The 18,919-nt window shown below is 48.1% G+C and overlaps 2 protein-coding genes across 5 annotated transcripts in view; one reads left to right on the top strand and one right to left on the bottom strand.

Annotated features, from left to right (window-relative positions):
- Positions 1 to 16,083, bottom strand: part of EIF2AK1 (eukaryotic translation initiation factor 2 alpha kinase 1) — a 154,220-nt gene extending 138,137 nt beyond the window's left edge. Inside the window, exon 1 of one of the 2 annotated variants that reach the window (XM_063934482.1) lies at positions 15,707 to 16,083. In XM_063934482.1, the coding sequence (XP_063790552.1) occupies positions 15,707 to 15,812 (106 nt within the window). In that variant the 5' untranslated portion in view covers positions 15,813 to 16,083. The remainder of the gene's footprint in view (positions 1 to 15,706) is intronic. The other variant, XM_063934483.1, reaches the window with a different exon arrangement.
- A 141-nt stretch (positions 16,084 to 16,224) lies between these two features.
- RSPH10B (radial spoke head 10 homolog B) overlaps positions 16,225 to 18,919 on the top strand; it is a 125,885-nt gene continuing 123,190 nt past the window's right edge. Inside the window, exons 1-2 of one of the 3 annotated variants that reach the window (XM_063934480.1) lie at positions 16,225 to 16,456; positions 16,841 to 17,093. In XM_063934480.1, the coding sequence (XP_063790550.1) occupies positions 16,858 to 17,093 (236 nt within the window). In that variant the 5' untranslated portion in view covers positions 16,225 to 16,456; positions 16,841 to 16,857. The remainder of the gene's footprint in view (positions 16,457 to 16,840; positions 17,094 to 18,919) is intronic. The other 2 variants (XM_063934479.1, XM_063934481.1) reach the window with 2 other exon arrangements.

Consider the following 18,919-nt stretch of genomic DNA (forward strand, 5'->3'; position numbering starts at 1 on the left):
TCGTTAGAAAGTCAACAAGGGAGTTAGGAGAAACGTCTTCTGAGACTCCCCGAACCCTCAAATTGTTTCTCCTTCCGCGGTTGTCCAGATCATCTACCCGGTCCTGAAGCTGTTGAAGGCTACATGCCTGCCTAATAACTGTGGCTCTGAGGGCGTTGTGCGCCGCTGCCGTGTCCGAAGAGCAGCCTTCCAATGAGGTTAGGCGGGATCCGATGTGGGTTATCTCGGATTGAACCGCAGAGATTTCAGAACGGACAGTTTCTCTGACCCTACTCTCCAAGAGCTCAAAGTCCCGTTTCGTTGGCAGGGCCTGAAGAAGGTTCAAAATCTGCGAGAGGCTTCCTGGATCCGTCGGAGTGCGCAGGTCTGCCATTTGGGTCCCCGCCTGAGAGGTAGAATCCGAGGCAGGCGAAAGACGTGGAGTCGAAGGCAAAGAAATATCTTCTGTGGGGGCAGAGCCTTGAGGAAGGAGAAATTGCCTCATATCAGCGGAAGTCGGAGTATCCATTGCACGTTTCTGAGTGACCTTTTGCGACTTTCCTCCTCTCCCCTGCGATCCTCTCCTACCTCTCACCATGAGGCCCTCAGATTACACCAATGGAGCATCGAGACTCGTGTTGTGTGATCAGAACAGCATCCCGTCAGGGCTAGCACCGGCACGCACCCCCCAGTATCGTGGCGGCTAGCCGGGCATCAGTGTGGGAGTAAACTTGCAAAAAAGAAACAGTACCTATGCATGGCCACAAGGGGGCTGCACAGCCCCACCCTGTGCAGACAACAGGTAAATCGGAGGTGAACGGCTATGCAGGTGCAACAGTGGAGAGAGACAATGAAAGCTGGGCACAAGAGGTGTAATGGATGAGGCAGGGGTGGCAGCAATACTCAGCTCCCAATTAGCATCTTGTCAGCCAGACCTGCGATACTGAGCACATTCCTGCAGGTTAAGTGTGCTGGGGTGCTGCGCTGAGGATCCCAGTGGAGCAGCTGTGGGAGGTAAACAGTGTCAGGGGGGACAAGTAGTCAGAGGCACCAGACACAGACTCACCAGGTACAGCTGTGCTTCAATTCGTCTCCAGCCGTGAAGCTGGGTGAGAGCTGTGCCAACCACAAGATGGCCGCCGCCTTTCAATGAGACCAGGTCCCTCCGGAGGTCTCCCGGCCGTCAGCCACCACCAGCGGGGGGGAATCTGCCAGACGAGGACACGTGAGGTGGGGGCCGGAGGCCAGGTGCCCGGAGAGGCCGGGGGATCGGCGAGGCAGAGTCTGAAGTCCGGGCGGCTCCAACCACAAGATGTCCGCCAGCCGCCAGCCACACGCGTCCCGGCCACCACCTCCCGCAGGCCGCCCGGTCACCGGCCCCCTGTGAAGATTAGGGTCCGGCGGGCGAGGGATCCGACGGTGAGGAGCGCCACCCAGGTGGAGGAGGGGGTCCGCAAAGCCGCCGCACCGGGCCCGACGGATCGACGTCTCCACCCCAAAATCGAGGCCCCGGTTTCTGGAGCAGAGGTAGGCCGCAATCCGCAGGGGGCAGCGCAGGGCCCCCCCGATTCCGCAGCTTCGACCTCCGGGTGCAGGGTGGTATAGCAGGGCTTAGGGGACTGTGTCACTGCAGGTGGACCCTCAAAACCCAGGTCAGGGGTTATATTAAAGTGTTGCCGGCCGGAGCTCTGCAGGAACTCGACCTCTCCTGATGCCAGCCAGACCACGCCCCTCTGCAACTGTTTTTTTTAACTGTTCGGATAACACACTTATTAATTCCACACTTAATAAATTCCAGCAAGCTACCCCCAGCAAGCTGACCCCTTAACTGACTCTAAGGAAATACTGTCTCGGATTAGGAACAGGCCTACCTCTGAACATTTGGTCACCTGATTGAAATGCTAATTGATCATAGAACAAATTGGACAGGGTGGGTCAACAGACTAAAACTACTCTAGCTATTCACAATAAATTCAATCACATACATAGGGAATTACAAGAAAAACATCACATACATTCAAATATAAGATGTGGTTTGTACGCAGCATGTGTGTCAGTCTGAGCCTGGTAGCATAGTAGCAATGAATTCACATACATTCAAATATAAGATGTGGTTTGTACGCAGCAATAAATAAAAATAAATACATATATAAATAACAATGTTATATACAGTATGTTTACACCCAAAGGGAGCAGCCCAGGACTGGGTAGTTACAGATCAATGTCTGGGCCAAGTCTTGCAGATAAAGGTTATCAGCACACTGCATGTGTCTGGCATATTACCCTGCTCTCCTCCATCTGATCTCCAGTCTGGATTACACATTCTGTAAAAGTTATTACATCAGCTGAGAGCTGTTCCCAACTCTGGGACTCTTCTTTAACAACACAGAACAATGTGCATTTTAATACACTATGGCCCTCATTCCGAGTTGATCGCTCGCAAGGCGATTTTAGCAGAGTTACACACGCTAAGCCGCCGCCTACTGGGAGTGAATCTTAGCTTCTTAAAATTGCGACCGATGTATTCGCAATATTGCGATTACAAACTACTTAGCAGTTTCAGAGTAGCTTCAGACTTACTCGGCATCTGCGATCAGTTCAGTGCTTGTCGTTCCTGGTTTGACGTCATAAACACACCCAGCGTTCGCCCAGACACTCCTCCGTTTCTCCGGCCACTCCTGCGTTTTTTCCGGAAACGGTAGCGTTTTTAACCACACGCCCCTGAAACGCCGTGTTTCCGCCCAGTAACACCCATTTCCTGTCAATCACATTACGATCGCCGGAGCGAAGAAAAAGCCGTGAGTAAAAATACTATCTTCATTGTTAAATTACTTGGCGCAGTCGCAGTGCGAATATTGCGCATGCGTACTAAGCGGAATTTCACTGCGATGCGATGAAATATACCGAGCGAACGACTCGGAATGAGGGCCTATATTACCCAAGGTTGCTTTATTTATTTTCTTTACCTTATATTAAGTGAAGAAGAGAGAATGTAATAACATGCTGCCTAATGAACATTATTTGGGCTAAATGTAGTAGCCCGGGGTACATACAGTGTTAGTCGGGAATTTAAAGTGGCACTTTATTTTTATTTATACTTGTATTTTGCAGTTTTGACACGTTAATTAAATAAAAGTACAAAAAGTAACACAAAAAGGGAAAATGTACACACCAGGGTCACAAAACAGTGTATAAGTTAAATAACACAGGGAGAGAGAAAATAAGATTTTACTCACCGGTAAATCTATTTCTCGTAGTCCGTAGTGGATGCTGGGAACTCCGTAAGGACCATGGGGAATAGACGGGCTCCGCAGGAGACTGGGCACTCTAAAAGAAAGATTAGGTACTATCTGGTGTGCACTGGCTCCTCCCACTATGACCCTCCTCCAGTCCTCAGTTAGGATACTGTGCCCGGAAGAGCTGACACAATAAGGAAGGATTTTGAATCCCGGGTAAAACTCATACCAGCCACACCGTATAACTCGTGATACTACACCCAGTTAACAGTATGAAATATAACTGAGCCTCTCAACAGATGGCTCAACAATAACCCTTAGTTAGGCAATAACTACATACAAGTATTGCAGACAATCCGCACTTGGGATGGGCGCCCAGCATCCACTACGGACTACGAGAAATAGATTTACCGGTGAGTAAAATCTTATTTTCTCTGACGTCCTAGTGGATGCTGGGAACTCCGTAAGGACCATGGGGATTATACCAAAGCTCCCAAACGGGCGGGAGAGTGCGGATGACTCTGCAGCACCGAATGAGAGAACTCAAGGTCCTCCTCAGTCAGGGTATCAATTTTGTAGAATTTAGCAAACGTGTTTGCCCCTGACCAAGTTGCAGCTCGGCAAAATTGTAAAGCCGAGACCCCCCGGGCAGCCGCCCAAGATGAGCCCACTTTCCTCGTGGAATGGGCTTTTACTGATTTAGGATGCAGCAATCCAGCCGCAGAATGCTCCAGCTGAATTGTGCTACAAATTCAGCGAGCAATAGTCTGCTTAGAAGCAGGAGCACCTATTTTGTTGGGTGCCTACAGGATAAAAAGAGAGTCAGATTTCCTGACTCCAGCCGTCCTGGAAATATACATTTTTAAGGCCCTGACTACGTCCAGTAACTTGGAATCTTCCAAGTCCCTAGTAGCCGCAGGCACTACAATAGGTTGGTTCAAGTGAAAAGCTGATACCACCTTAGGGAGAAACTGGGGACGAGTCCTCAATTCTGCCCTATCCATATGGAAAATCAGATAAGGGCTTTTACATGACAAAGCCGCCAATTCTGACACACGCCTGGCCGAAGCCAAGGCCAATAACATGACCACTTTCCACGTGAGATATTTCAAATCCACATAGTTTTAAGTGGCTCAAACCAATGTGATTTTAAGAAACTCAACACCACGTTGAGATCCCAAGGTGCCACAGGAGGCACAAAAGGGGGCTGAATATGTAGCACTCCCTTTACAAATGTCTGAAGTCCAGGCAGTGAAGCCAGTTCTTTCTGGAAGAAAATCGACAGAGCCGAAATCTGGACCTTAATGGAACCCAATTTTAGGCCCATAGTCACCCCTGACTGTAGGAAGTGCAGAAAACGACCCAGCTGAAATTCCTCTGTTGGGGCCTTCCTGGCCTCACACCACGCAACATATTTTCGCCAAATACGGTGATAATGGTTTGCGGTTACTTCTTTCCGGGCTTTTATCAGCGTAGGAATGACTTCTTCCGGAATGCCCTTTTCCTTTAGGATCCGGAATTCAACCGCCATGCCGTCAAACGCAGCCACGGTAAGTCTTGGAACAGACAGGGCCCCTGCTGTAGCAGATCCTGTCTGAGCGGTAGAGGCCATGGGTCCTCTGATATCATTTCTTGAAGTTCTGGGTACCAAGCTCTTCTTGGCCCATCCGGAACCACGAGTATCGTTCTTACTCCTCGTTTTCTTATTATTCTCAGTACCTTTGGTATGAGAGGCAGAGGAGGGAATACATAAACCGACTGGTACACCCACGGTGTCACTAGAGCGTCCACAGCTATTGCCTGAGGGTCCCTTGACCTGGCGCAATATCTAGTTTTTTGTTTAGGCGGGACGCCATCATGTCCACCTGTGGCCTTTCCCAACGGTTTACCAACAGTTGGAAGACTTCTGGCTGAAGTCCCCACTCTCCCGGGTGTAGGTCGTGTCTGCTGAGGAAGTCTGCTTCCCAGTTGTCCACTCCCGGAATGAACACTGCTGACAGTGCTAAGACGTGATTTTCCGCCCATCGGAGAATCCTTGTGGCTTCTGCCATCGCCATCCTGCTTCTTGTGCCGCCCTGTTGGTTTACATGGGCGACTGCCGTGATGTTGTCTGATTGGATCAGTACCGGCTGGTTTTGAAGCAGAGGCCTTGCCAGACTTAGGGCATTGTAAATGGCCCTCAGTTCCAGAATATTTATGTGTAGGGACGACTCCTGACTTGACCAAAGTCCTTGGAAATTTCTTCCCTGTGTGACTGCCCCCCAGCCTCGAAGGCTGGCATCTGTGGTTACCAGGACCCAGTCCTGTATGCCGAATCTGCGGCCCTCTTGAAGATGAGCACTCTGCAGCCACCACAGTAGAGATAACCCTGTCTCCAAGGACCAGGGTATCAGCCGATGCATCTGAAGATGCGATCCGACCACTTGTCCAAGAGGTCCCACTGAAAGGTTCTTGCATGGAACCTGCCGAATGGAATTTTGCTTCGTAAGAAGCTACCATTTTTCCCAGGGCTCGTGTGCAGTGATGCACCGATACCTGTTTTGGTTTCAGGAGGTCTCTGACTAGAGATGACAGCTCCTTGGCTTTCTCCTGCGGGAGAAACACTTTTTTCTGTTCTGTGTCCAGAACCATCCCCAGGAACAGTAGGCGTGTGGTAGGAACCAGCTGTGACTTTGGAATGTATAGAATCCATCCGTGCTGTTGTAGCACTTCCCGAGATAGTGCTACTCCGACCAACAACTGCTCCTTGGACCTCGCCTTTATAAGGAGATCGTCCAAGTACGGGATAATTAAAACTCCCATCATTTCTGCCATTACCTTGGTAAAGACCCTCGGTGCCGTGGACAGTCCAAACGGCAGTGTTTGGAATTGGTAATGGCAATCCTGTACCACAAATCTGAGGTACTCCTGGTGAGGATGGTAAATGGGGACATGTAGGTAAGTAGTGTTCACTCTAGGAATTTTTTAGGGCAGGGTGCTGATCACGGGTAGGGCACATTTTTCATTCGGGAGGGCACATTTTTCAATTAGAAGGGCAAAATTAGGTACATACTATAATGCTTGGTCCTCCCATTCCCACATGATAAAGAATGGGCAGTGCGCGCCAAAGGCGAAAATTTAGGGGCGTTGTTTTTCGTGGGGTTAGGGGCATGGCCACATAATAGTGGCAATTCACATTACACCACACAATAGTGCAGCTAATACACACTGCACCAGGTAGAACCTCCTATACACACTGCGACAGGTAGAGCACGTTATACATATTGCGCCAGGCAGAGCACATTCTACACTTTGCGCCAGGCAGAGCACGTTCTACACTTTGCGCCAGGCAGAGCACGTTATACACATTGCGCCAGGTAGAGAGCACTGAGACACACTGCACCAGGTAGAGAGCACTGAGACACACTGCACCAGGTAGAGAGCACTGAGACACACTGCACCAGGTAGAGAGCACTGAGACACACTGCACCAGGTAGAGAGCACCGAGAAACATTGCACCAGGTAGAGAGCACCGAGAAACATTGCACCAGGTAGAGAGCACCGAGAAACATTGCACCAGGTAGAGAGCACCGAGAAACATTGCACCAGGTAGAGAGCACCGAGAAACATTGCACCAGGTAGAGAGCACCGAGAAACATTGCACCAGGTAGAGAGCACCGAGAAACATTGCACCAGGTAGAGAGCACCGAGAAACATTGCACCAGGTAGAGAGCACCGAGAAACATTGCACCAGGTAGAGAGCACCGAGAAACATTGCACCAGGTAGAGAGCACAGAGAAACATTGCACCAGGTAGAGAGCACCGAGAAACATTGCACCAGGTAGAGAGCACTGAGAAACATTGCACCAGGTAGAGAGCACCGAGAAACATTGCACCAGGTAGAGAGCACCGAGAAACATTGCACCAGGTAGAAAGCACTGAGACACATTGGAAGAGGAGGGGGGGGGGGGTAGATGGTTCCGCACACACATAAGACAAGGGGTAGTGGGGCCACACACAGGGGGTTGGGGGGGGCAGGAGGGCACAAGGTGTCACACACACGGGGGGGGGGGGCGCACAAACCAGGGTGAGGGGGGTAAAGTGTGCCACACACAAAGGCTGGGGGTAAATGGGGTCACATGCAGGGGGTGGGGGCAGGATATGGCAATGCATTAAAATACATGTTCATTACTTTGTGTGTATCTACTTACTCACACTCTGGCAGCTGAGGGTCACACTCCGGTAGATGGGTACGCTGGCCAGTGGCACTGGCTGGTGGGAGATGGGGGCTGCCCGCGGGTGTCTGGCCATGCACACAGAGAGGAGGGAGGGCTGGGTTTGCCTCGGCGGGAGAGGCAAACCCAGCCCTCCTGTCTCTCGCAGAGGAGGGGAGATGCGGCGGCTGACAACTAAGGACGGACGAGGTGGGCGGGCGGGACGGACGAGGTGGGCGGTACAGACGGGGCGGGCCGCGGAGGTCTCTGTCTCTCATGCAGGGAGACAGTGTGACTGTGATTAAGCACACTGGATTACTGCAGTAATGTGTCCGGTGGCTTGGCGGGGTCCGGCGGGCAGCAAAGTGCGGGGCGGGAGGGCGCACACAAATGGGCAGGGCGGCATTCAGGTGTCTAAAAAAGGGGCAGGGCGCAGCGCCCTGTGAAAGACACCTAGAGTGAACACTAGGTAAGCATCCTTGATGTCCAGGGATACCATGTAATCCCCCTCCTCCAGGCTTGCAATAACCGCCCTGAGCGATTCCATCTTGAACTTGAATTTTTTTATGTATGTGTTCAAGGATTTCAAATTTAAAATGGGTCTCACCGAACCGTCCGGTTTCGGTACCACAAACAGTGTGGAATAGTAATAGTAACCCCGTCCTTGTTGAAGTAGGGGCACCTTGACTATCACCTGCTGGGAATACAGCTTGTGAATTGCCTCTAGCACAGCCTCCCTGCCTGAGGGAGTTGTCGGCAAGGCAGATTTGAGGAAACGGCGGGGGGGAGACGCCTCGAATTCCAGCTTGTACCCCTGAGATACTACTTGAAGGATCCAGGGATCCAGCGAGCCCACTGATCGCTGAAATTTTTAAGGCGGCCCCCCACCGTACCTGGCTACGCCTGTGGAGCCCCCGCGTCATGCGGTGGATTCAGAGGAAGCGGGGGAAGAATTTTGATTCTGGGAACTGGCTGACTGGTGCAGCTATTTCCCTCTTCCCTCGTCTCTGTGCAGAAAGGAAGCGCCTTTGACCCGCTTGCTTTTCTGAAGCCGAAAGGACTGTACCTGATAATACAGTGCTTTCTTAGGCTGTGAGGAAACCTGAGGTAAAAATTTTTCTTCCCAGCTGTTGCTGTGGATACGAGGTCCCAGAGACCATCCCCAAACAAATCCTCACCCTTATAAGGCTCTATGTGCCTTTTAAAGTCAGCATCACCTGTCCAGTGTCGGGTCTCTAATACCCTCCTGACAGAATGGACATTGCATTAATTCTGGATGCCAGCCGGCAAAATATCCCTCTGTGCATCCCTCATATATAAGACAACGTCTTATGTTCGCAAAATAGTATCCCTGTTTGACAGGGTTACAGACCACGCTGCAGCAGCACTATCTGCAGGTCTCAGTCTAGTACCTGAGTGTGTAAATACAGACTTCAGGATAGCCTCCTGCTTTTTATCAGCAGGTACCTTCAAAGTGGCCGTATCCTAAGACGGCAGTGCCACCTTTTTTGACAAACGTGTGAGCGCCTTATCCACCCTAGGGGATATCTCCCAGCGTAACTTATCCTCTGGCGGGAAAGGGTACGCCATCAGTAACTTTTTAGAAATTACCAGTTTCTTATCGGGGGAACCCACGCTTTTTCACACTTCATTCATTGATTTGATGGGGGAACAAAACACTGCCTGCTTTTTCTCCCCAAACATAAAACCCTTTTTTAGTGGTACTTGGGTTAATGTCAGAAATGTGTAACACATTTTTTATTGCCGGGATCATGTAACGGATGTTCCTAGTGGATTGTGTATATGTCTCAACCTCGTCGACACTGGAGTCAGACTCCGTGTCGACATCTGTGTCTGCCATCTGAGGGAGCGGGCGTTTTTGAGCCCCTGATGGCCTTTGAGACGCCTGGGCAGGCGCGGGCTGAGAAGCCGGCTGTCCCATAGCTGTTACGTCATCCAGCCTTTATGTAAGGAGTTGACACTGTCGGTTTATACCTTCCACCTATCCATCCACTCTGGTGTCGGCCCCACAGGGGGCGACATCACATTTATCGGCATCTGCTCTGCCATCACATAAGCCTCCTCATCAAACGTGTCGACACAGCCGTACCGACACACTGCACACACACACACACAGGGAATGCTCTGACTGAGGACAGGACCCCACACAGCCCTTTGGGGAGACAGAGAGAGAGTATGCCAGCACACACCAGAGCGCTATATAATTTTGGGATTAACACTATATTGAGTGAATTTTTCCCAATAGCTGCTTGTATATACAATATTGCGCCTAAATTTTGTGCCCCCCCTCTCTTTTTAACCCTTTGAGCCTGAAAACTACAGGGGAGAGCCTGGGGAGCTGTCTTCCAGCTGCACTGTGAAGAGAAAATGGCGCCAGTGTGCTGAGGGAGAAGCCCCGCCCCTTTTTCAACTGACTTTCTCCCGCTTTTTCTGGAATACTGGCAGGGGTAATTTTACATCTATATAGCCTCTAGGACTATATATGATGTAGATTTGCCAGCCAAGGTGTCATATATTGCCCTCAGGGCGCCCCCCCCAGCGCCCTGCACCCTCAGTGACCGGAGTGTGAAGTGTGCATGAGGAGCAATGGCGCACAGCTGCAGTGCTGTGCGCTACCTTGGTGAAGACCGAAGTCTTCTGCCGCCGATTTTCCGGACCTCTTCTTGCTTCTGGCTCTGTAAGGGGGACGGCGGCGCGGCTCCGGGAACGAACACCAAGGCCAGTTCCATGCGGTCGATCCCTGTGGAGCTAATGGTGTCCAGTAGCCTAAGAAGCCCAAGCTAGCTGCAAGCAGGTAGGTTCGCTTCTTCTCCCCTTAGTCCCTCGATGCAGTGAGCCTGTTGCCAGTAGGTCTCACTGTAAAATAAAAAACCTAAACTATACTTTCTTTCTAGGAGCTCAGGAGAGCCCCTAGTGTGCATCCAGCTCGGCCGGGCACAGAAATCTAACTGAGGTCTGGAGGAGGGTCATAGTGGGAGGAGCCAGTGCACACCAGATAGTACCTAATCTTTCTTTTAGAGTGCCCAGTCTCCTGCGGAGCCCGTCTATTCCCCATGGTCCTTACGGAGTTCCCAGCATCCACTAGGACGTCAGAGAAAAGGGAATTTTGTGGCAAATAATTTCACATGATACAGAATGGTAATATCTAAAAGTATCATTATAAATGTTTAAAGCATGGTCTCAGCAGTAAACTAGAATAACCTCATAGAACACACAGTCTAACATCCAAGTACTTGTAAATAATCATATACACAGGAATTAAAAGGGAGCAACAGAGTTGAGTGTTTCAAGATTATGGGCCTTATTCAATAAGGATAGCAAATTCTGCTAATTAGCAGAATTTACTATCCATTGGAGTGTATGCTGGGGGCTGCCCAGCATGCTGACCTCCACCTCCCCCCCTTCAACAAGCAGAAATTGCGATCGCGGCTTAGCTGCGCCCACAGTAGACCCGCCGCCAGCTTCCCGATAGCGGTCGGCTGCGTGTGACGTCACACAGCCGCCACGATATCGCCTCCGACACGTGGCTGTTCGCACCACACCGGCCCCTGTTCGTCCAGCTTCGCCCCCACAACACTCCGTCTCCTCCCTGGAAACGGAGCGCTGCGCTGCGCGCCCCGTGACCACCACTGCCTGATTGACAGGCAGAGGCGATCGCATTTTCTGCAGCCCCCCCCCCCCGCAGAAAATGCGGACGCATACGCATGACAGGCACTGTGCGTGCGCCCGCCTCTTTTTTTCTCAAAAATTACGCAAAGAGTGTATGGAGTTGTGTGATACTCTTAACAGATGTAAGAAGAAATTTATATTATGTAATGCAGTAGCACCGTATTTGTTCAAGTGGCAAAACTTGTGACACTAAATGCAAGACATAACATCCAAATCATAACAAAAAGATAGACGACCACAACACATATATAAGCCACTGTACAAGCAGTTAGTACCAGGAGGCCGGTGGCTTTGATATTTTTCTTTTAAGATTCAATTAATGTATATTTAGCATTTCTTGTTAACTACAGTACTTGAGTTACACGCATTTTGTTTGGGAACTCACAAACCAAATTCTGCCTGGAGGACACATGGTATCACATGCACATAATTCTGTGCGGCCACGTTACTGGAGGAGGGAGGAGGCACCTCAGTGTTTTGGTTGATAAAACTACAGCTGTATGCTCAGACATAGCAGTATATATTGCCTTGAGCGTTGTCTCAATTTTATGGTCAGCTGGCTTTTTTAGGGATATTGCCCCTGGCACCGGCAGTACCAATTTCTTAGACAGTCTGGATACAGACGTATCGACTGACAGGGGTTTTTTCCATACCTTCCACTCCTCAGCTGGAAGGGGAAAAGTAGCTAAAAACCTCTGAGAAATTTGACATTTTTTATCAGGGTTTAACCAAGCCTTCCTGGCCAGGGAGTTTAATTCTTTAGACACAGAAAAGGTTGCTGAGGTCTTAAGTCTAACATTAAAATATAACTCCTCATATGGTTCTGCCTCCTGATCCGGTATGTGAAGGACCTCTCTAACAGCAGAACTGGGGTAGAATTACAAGCAGCACGCATAACCATGTCAACAGACATCTTACACAATAGTAATACAGCGCAGCCCACTGACCAACACCTCCACACAGACCCTAGAGAGCCCCTGGAGTGACACCGAGGAGCGTATACCAGCACACAGAACACAGCAGCACAGTGTGGTGAAGTATGTGTATGACCTGATAGTAGTGCAGCGGTGCTACCGCTGGCGTGCTCCCCCCTTTCTATGACCCCCTGGTACCAGTTTGCAGTCTGTAGCAGTGTGGGTCCTGGAGGAGCAGCGTGCATGCAGCCTTGAAGATCCGCAGCAGGAAATGGCGCCTTCCCGCCGCTGGTCCGGCTCCGGGAAGCCCCGCACCTTGTAATGGTGCACGATCCCTATGACAGTTTATACTGGCCACATATAACGAACAGCATAATAAGCATTGTACAGTACACACAAAGCCTTGAGACATTGAGCACTGTGGGGCTTTACAGCCCTGAGCCAGTTTGTCCGCGGCAGGCACCGCAGCTCCGAGCCCGTGACTGCTGCATAACTTGCCGCCAAAACTGCAGTGGGGACGCGCTAACCGGGACCCTAGTATAACACTCACCGCACCTTGTAACTTCAGCATCTGTTAGAGGGTGGGGGCTAGCTGCTGGCGTGGGCACACATACCAACGATGTTTGATCAGTACCTCAGGATGTCAGCTGGGATTACGAACCATTAACCCTCAGGAGGTTGGTTCGGTTTCCCCTCTAAGTCCCACGAGGCGGGTAGCCTGGTTGCCAACCAAAGCTACCTGAAAATAATAAAATAAAATAAAAATAAAGGAAAAGCTCTGGAACTCCAGAGAGATGCACCCGGCTCCTTGGGCACATTTTTCTAAACAGAGTCTGGTAGGAGAGGCATAGAGGGGAGGAGCCAGCACACACATACACACACTAAAGGTTTTTTAAAGTGCCAGGCTCCAGTGGACCCGATCTATACCCCATGGAACTAAAGTACAAGACCCCAGTATCCACTAGGACGTAAGAAAAATTATAAATAGCCAAAGAACCCACTGCCAAAGTATGACGTTTGTATTAACACCTATTAAACCGATACATATTCTAAAGGGCCCTACACACTCTGTGATTTGGCCGATTTTGACAACGAACTATATGATCAGTGAATTGTTTTTTCAATAACAATTTTGAGCATACAGACCGGACGATTTTAATGAACGATTTGCCATTGCATACAAAGATATTTTCCATGTTGGCTTGCAGTGATAAACGATGATAGAACAACGCTTGACAATTGCAGGTACGCGCATCGGTCATCATTGATGCACACACACTGAAAGATATGAACGATATGTCTCGAAAATATCTACTAGTGTGTAGGGCCCTTAAGAGGGTAACTATTGCCACTTACTTCATCACTTTATACATAGGTTTACCATACTATCCTTTTAAACCGGGACACTCCTGAATTACACAGGTTTTCTAGCTGCTTAAAACCAGGTGAAATGCCGACCTAAATTCAGTCAGCCAGCCAGCCAGCAACAGAAGCTGTGCAATTCATGAGTGTCTCGGTTTGGTATCCGGTCTTTAGGGCGGCAACACTTAGGTCGACATGCATTAGGTTGCCACGGTCACTAGGTCGACAAGAGTTTTTCACTTGTTTTTTTTTTCCCACTTCATTTTTTGGAACTTTTTCATACTTTACAATCCACATGGACTACGATTGGGAATAGTAACCTGCCCGAAGCATGGCAAGCGAAGTAAGGGGACACGGTGCACTAATTGGGGTTCCCGGTCACTTTACGAAGAAGACGACACCAAAAACCCCAAAAAAAACTCATGTCGATCTAATGACCATGTCGACCTATTTCATGTGTCGACCTAGTCGCTGCCAACCAATAGTGGTCAACCTAATGACTGTTGACCTAGTTACTGTCAACCCAACGATCCACATCCCCCGGTTTATAGGCATAGTTTGGTAAGCCTATTTATGCAAGACACTTTCTGGTCTACCCTTTACAAGCAACACTGCTGGAATAATCCCTATATATTGTAAACTTGTGAGCAGGGCCTTCCTACCTCTATGACTGTTTGTTATTACCCAGTTTTGTTATATCATTGTTATTTCCAATTGTAAAGCACAGCGGAATTTGCAGCGCTATATAAAACTGTAAATAATAATTATTATTATTATTATTATGTAGCAGTGGTGCAAGTAGACATTTTTTTCTTAAGGTCACCGATAGTTAAAATGGGCGTGGTCATGTGGCATGAGGAGGTGCAGTCACATTAATCTATGGGAGTGGCTACATGACAATAGGGGCATGGCCACATTATGCCACCCACCATAATGCCCCTTACACATTATGCCAAACACTGTAATGCCCATTACATATTATGCCACATACCATTATGCTTATTATACATTATCCCACACAGTAATGCCCATTACACCAGACACCGTAACACCCATTACACATTATGCCACACACTGAAATGCCCACTACACATTATGCCACACACAAATGCCTTACATATTATACCACACACACTGCAATGCCCAATACATATTATGCCACCTACACCATTTTATGTCCCATATACAAAAATGCTCCTTTTAAATTATGATCAAACAGTGGGCTACCATATTTCTTAATGGTACCCCGTACCACCCGGTATCCGTTCACATGGTCGACCATGTTACGGTCGACAGTCATTAGGTCGACCACTATTGGTCGACATTGACATGGTCAACATGGACACATGGTCGACACATGAAAATGGTCGACACATAAAAGGTCAACACACGAAAAGGTCGACATGAGTTTTTTTAACTTTTTTTTCTTTTGGGGAACTTTTCCATACTTTACGATCCACGTGGACTACGATTGGAACGGTAATCTGTGCCGAGCGAAGCGATAGCGGAGCGAAGGCACCATGCCCGAAGCACGGCGAGCGAAGCGAGGGGACGCGGTGCACTAATTGGGGTTCCCAGTCACTTTACGCAAAAAACGACACCAAAAAAAGTTTTAAAAAACTCATGTCGACCTTTTCATGTGTCGACCATGTGTCCATGTCGACCATGTCAATGTCGACCAATAGTGGTCGACCTAATGACTGTCGACCATAACATGGTCGACCATTCATACCGGAACCGTACCACCCTACTTTCAGCACTGATTAGTAGTAAAGAGCCCATCATCATAGTTTATTTATACTGTATGACACCACTAAATTCTGCATAGCTAGTGGGGAAATAGAATACAGAACAAAGATATAAAGGATCAACAGGTAAAATAAAACACAATGTTTAACATTATTTAAGACACATTTTTCCAATGCGGACATCTTTATTCGCTGCTTATACAGATACCATTTTATACCCACTGTATGCACCACTCACTGTAATAAGCGAGGGGAGCAGCGAGCTCTGTGACCATACACAGACACCAGGCTCAGTGCAGGCAGACAGGTTGGGTGACTTGAGCATTTCTAAAATATTACAGTACAGGGGGTTTATACATCACAAAGGTTATAAAGCCGTGCACAGTGCTCATACATATGTATACATATATTATCACTTACGTCTAACATTGTAATAGAACTACCACAGCCTAACAGCTGCCAGCCAGGTTCATCCTATCGCCCATACACCCGCCTGTGCTGGCTGAGGGGCCCCAGCAGTCACAAGTCCTCTGCACCGACCATAAGGCACATGGCTGCGCAATCATTACTCTCCTAGAACTCACCATCTAACTCCATCTCAGACTCATCTGGATAGTCAAAAATGGGGATCCCCTCGCCCTTCTTCATGATCGCCTGCCTAGGAAGTGGGGGTCCCTGCCTCTCAGACATGGAGGGGACACCCAGGGGCCACCAGCTTCAGGCCAGCTCCTACTACAAGACGCACATAATCCGACTCCGCAGCACACCCTCAGCGCAGGTCTGGGGGAGTGGATCTACTACTACATGCAAACAGCCCGACCCCGCTACGGTCATCCAGCAGTAACTTCGACAGCGCACTATAGACACGGTTGATTCTATTTCGGAGTGGTAGAAGGGACCTTCTGACGTATCTAGGGGAGGAGACACGTCACCAGGGGGAGGAGCTACGGGCTCACCACCTGATTACTAAAGGTAATAGTTGGTGGCGTGGATAGTAGAGGAACTATCCCGCTGGCGTAACTCCTCCCCCTTGTATCGTAACTCCTCCCCCAGACGGAAAAGGTCCCTTAGCCCACTTGATTCTAGCATCTACCGTATAGGGGGGGGGGACACCGGCGCTCAGCGCTGCACAGAGCGGCCACCAATACAGGAAGATGACGTTCGCCAACCGGAAAAGAAAAGAAAAGACTGACCGACTCCTCTTAAGGGCGCCAGCCACAATATGGCTGAACGGACGCTATAGGCTGAAAAAGATCATGTGGGCGGTCGTTGCCTAGGTAACGGCGACATTTCCGGAACGCTGAACATAAAGTTTTCTACGAGGAGAGCTGTTGGTAATTAAAAATAGTGCGGTTTATTCACACACCATAGGGGAGATGTATCAAGCCGTCTAAACAGAACGAGTGGAGAAGTTGTCCCATAGCAGCCAATGTGCTTCTAGCTATCATTTAATAGATTCTACTATTTAAATGTTAGCTAGAAGCTGATTGATTGATTGATTGATTGATTGATTGATTGATTGATTGATTCGGGCAACTTAACCTGTCTTCATTAGAATGTTTTATACTTCTCCAGATTTTATAATTGTGTAGAGACTAATGATAACATGTATTGGTGCCCCTTAATGTAGCATTGCTATGACATCTGTCAGTTATGTTAATAGTAATGTGGTTTAGGTGATTTGTAAATGTTGTTCTGTGACTTTCTTGTAACATAAGAGCTCTGGAATCTGGATATGGGGAAAATTAAGAAAAAAGATGTGAAGAAGACAGAGAAGTTGTCAGTGGAAGCCACTGAGGAGACCGGCTCCAAATTATCATCTGTGTCTGTGACCTCTACTGACGAGCCTGCTTCCCCAACCATTACCACCACTCCTAATACTGAACCTGTGAAGCAGGACGAGCCTCTGGCCACAGCTGCCGCTACAGAGTCCTTAGAGGAACCAGTACTAAATCAGCTTATCGTTGCCAAGTAAGCGCGCTTTTTATTAGTTTTATAGTATTGATTTTGAATAAAAACTTTTGATGCTATTTTATTCTGTAATGTCCTACAATATACTGTATACCTAGACATATCACATTGACATAATTTATGCAAATTTGCAGGTATATTCTAAGTAAAGGGTTATTTAAAATGCCCATTTGTTTTATTGAACAACAAGCATAATATATTCAGTATTATTTCCATTGTTTCATGTACCAGATGCATCCACATTATCTCTTGGGGCTTGTAATGTCCACTTGCCCAGCTATATACTGTATGCTGTACATTACATTTATCAATGTGCAGAAGAAATCTTAGTAGGTTTGATAAAAAAAAGAAAAAAGTGCACCAATAGTTAAAGTAAAACCTTTTTTGTGCTTTTATTCTTCAACCTCAAACCCATGGTGGAATATTCATCTATTATCTTAAAAATACTGCCACTTTGTATAACTCAAAAGGGCAAATTGGGATTATTCAAGACTTGTCCTAAAGAGGAGACACTTTTTATCACGCTTTCATAAGCACACCCATGCATCTTGGTGAATTGGATAGGAATCCTCTTAAAATGTATCCTTCTGAGAATACCAGAAACTACTATATATTGACAAAATATTGACCTAGTGGATGCTATTATAAGAGAGAATTCAAAGTCAGTATAGTAGCTTCTCAGTACAGACCTGTTTTCAACCTCAGAATAGTGACCGTTTGACATTTTATTGGAAGGATAGAGGGACGATAGAGTAAAGGTGCATACACACGGTGCAAAGTTTTTTTACGATTTTGACTACTGTATATAGACAAAATCGTAAGAAAAGTTAGCACATATCGCACCACGTGTACACAGCTTGCGATACCAATGCGCGCTCCCGCTGGGTCGGTATCGCATGAAAAATAGACTGTGCAGGCAAAGTAATTTTGACTATATTGTGTACAATCTAGTTTGTAGTATAGTCAAAATTGTCGCTTAGTCAAAATCGCAAGTAAATATAGTCAAAATTGGAGGTTATGGGCTCCGGGGAGTTCAGGGGAAATCACAAAGTCAAAAAATCGGCACTTATTCAATGGGCCTAGTTCAGAGTTAATCGCAGCAGCAATTTTGTTAGCATTTGGTCAAAGCCATGTGCACTGCAGGTAGGGCAGATATAATATGTGCAGAGAGAGTTAGATTTGGGTGTGGTGTGTTCAAACTGAAATCTGAATTGCAGTGTAAAAATAAAGCAACCAGTATTTACCCTGCACAGAAACAATATAACACACCCAAATCTAACTGTCTGCACATGTTACATCTGCCACACCTGCAGTGCACATGGGCCCTCATTCCGAGTTGTTCGCTCGCAAGCGGATTTTAGCAGATTTGCTCATGCTAAGCCGCCGCCTACTGGGAGTGAATCTTAGCATCTTAAAATTGCGAACGATGTATTCGCAATATTGCGATTACACACCTCGTAGCAGTTTCTGAGTAGCTCCAAACTTACTAGGCATCTGCGATCAGTTCAGTGCTTGTCGTTCCTGGTTTGACGTCACAAACACACCCAGCGTTCGCCCAGACACTCCTCCGTTCCTCCGGCCACTCCTGCGTTTTTCCCGGAAACGGTAGCGTTTTTTCCCACACGCCCATAAAACGGCCTGTTTCCGCCAAGTAACACCCACTTCCTGTCAATCACATTACGATCGCCAGAACAATGAAAAAGCCGTGAGTAAAATTCCTAACTGCATAGCAAATTTACTTGGCGCAGTCGCAGTGCGGACATTGCGCATGCGCATTAAGCGGAAAATCGCTGCGATGCGAAGATTTTTACCGAGCGAACAACTCG

The sequence above is a fragment of the Pseudophryne corroboree genome, chromosome 7 (assembly GCF_028390025.1).
Source record: "Pseudophryne corroboree isolate aPseCor3 chromosome 7, aPseCor3.hap2, whole genome shotgun sequence".
Classification (NCBI taxonomy): domain Eukaryota; kingdom Metazoa; phylum Chordata; class Amphibia; order Anura; family Myobatrachidae; genus Pseudophryne; species Pseudophryne corroboree.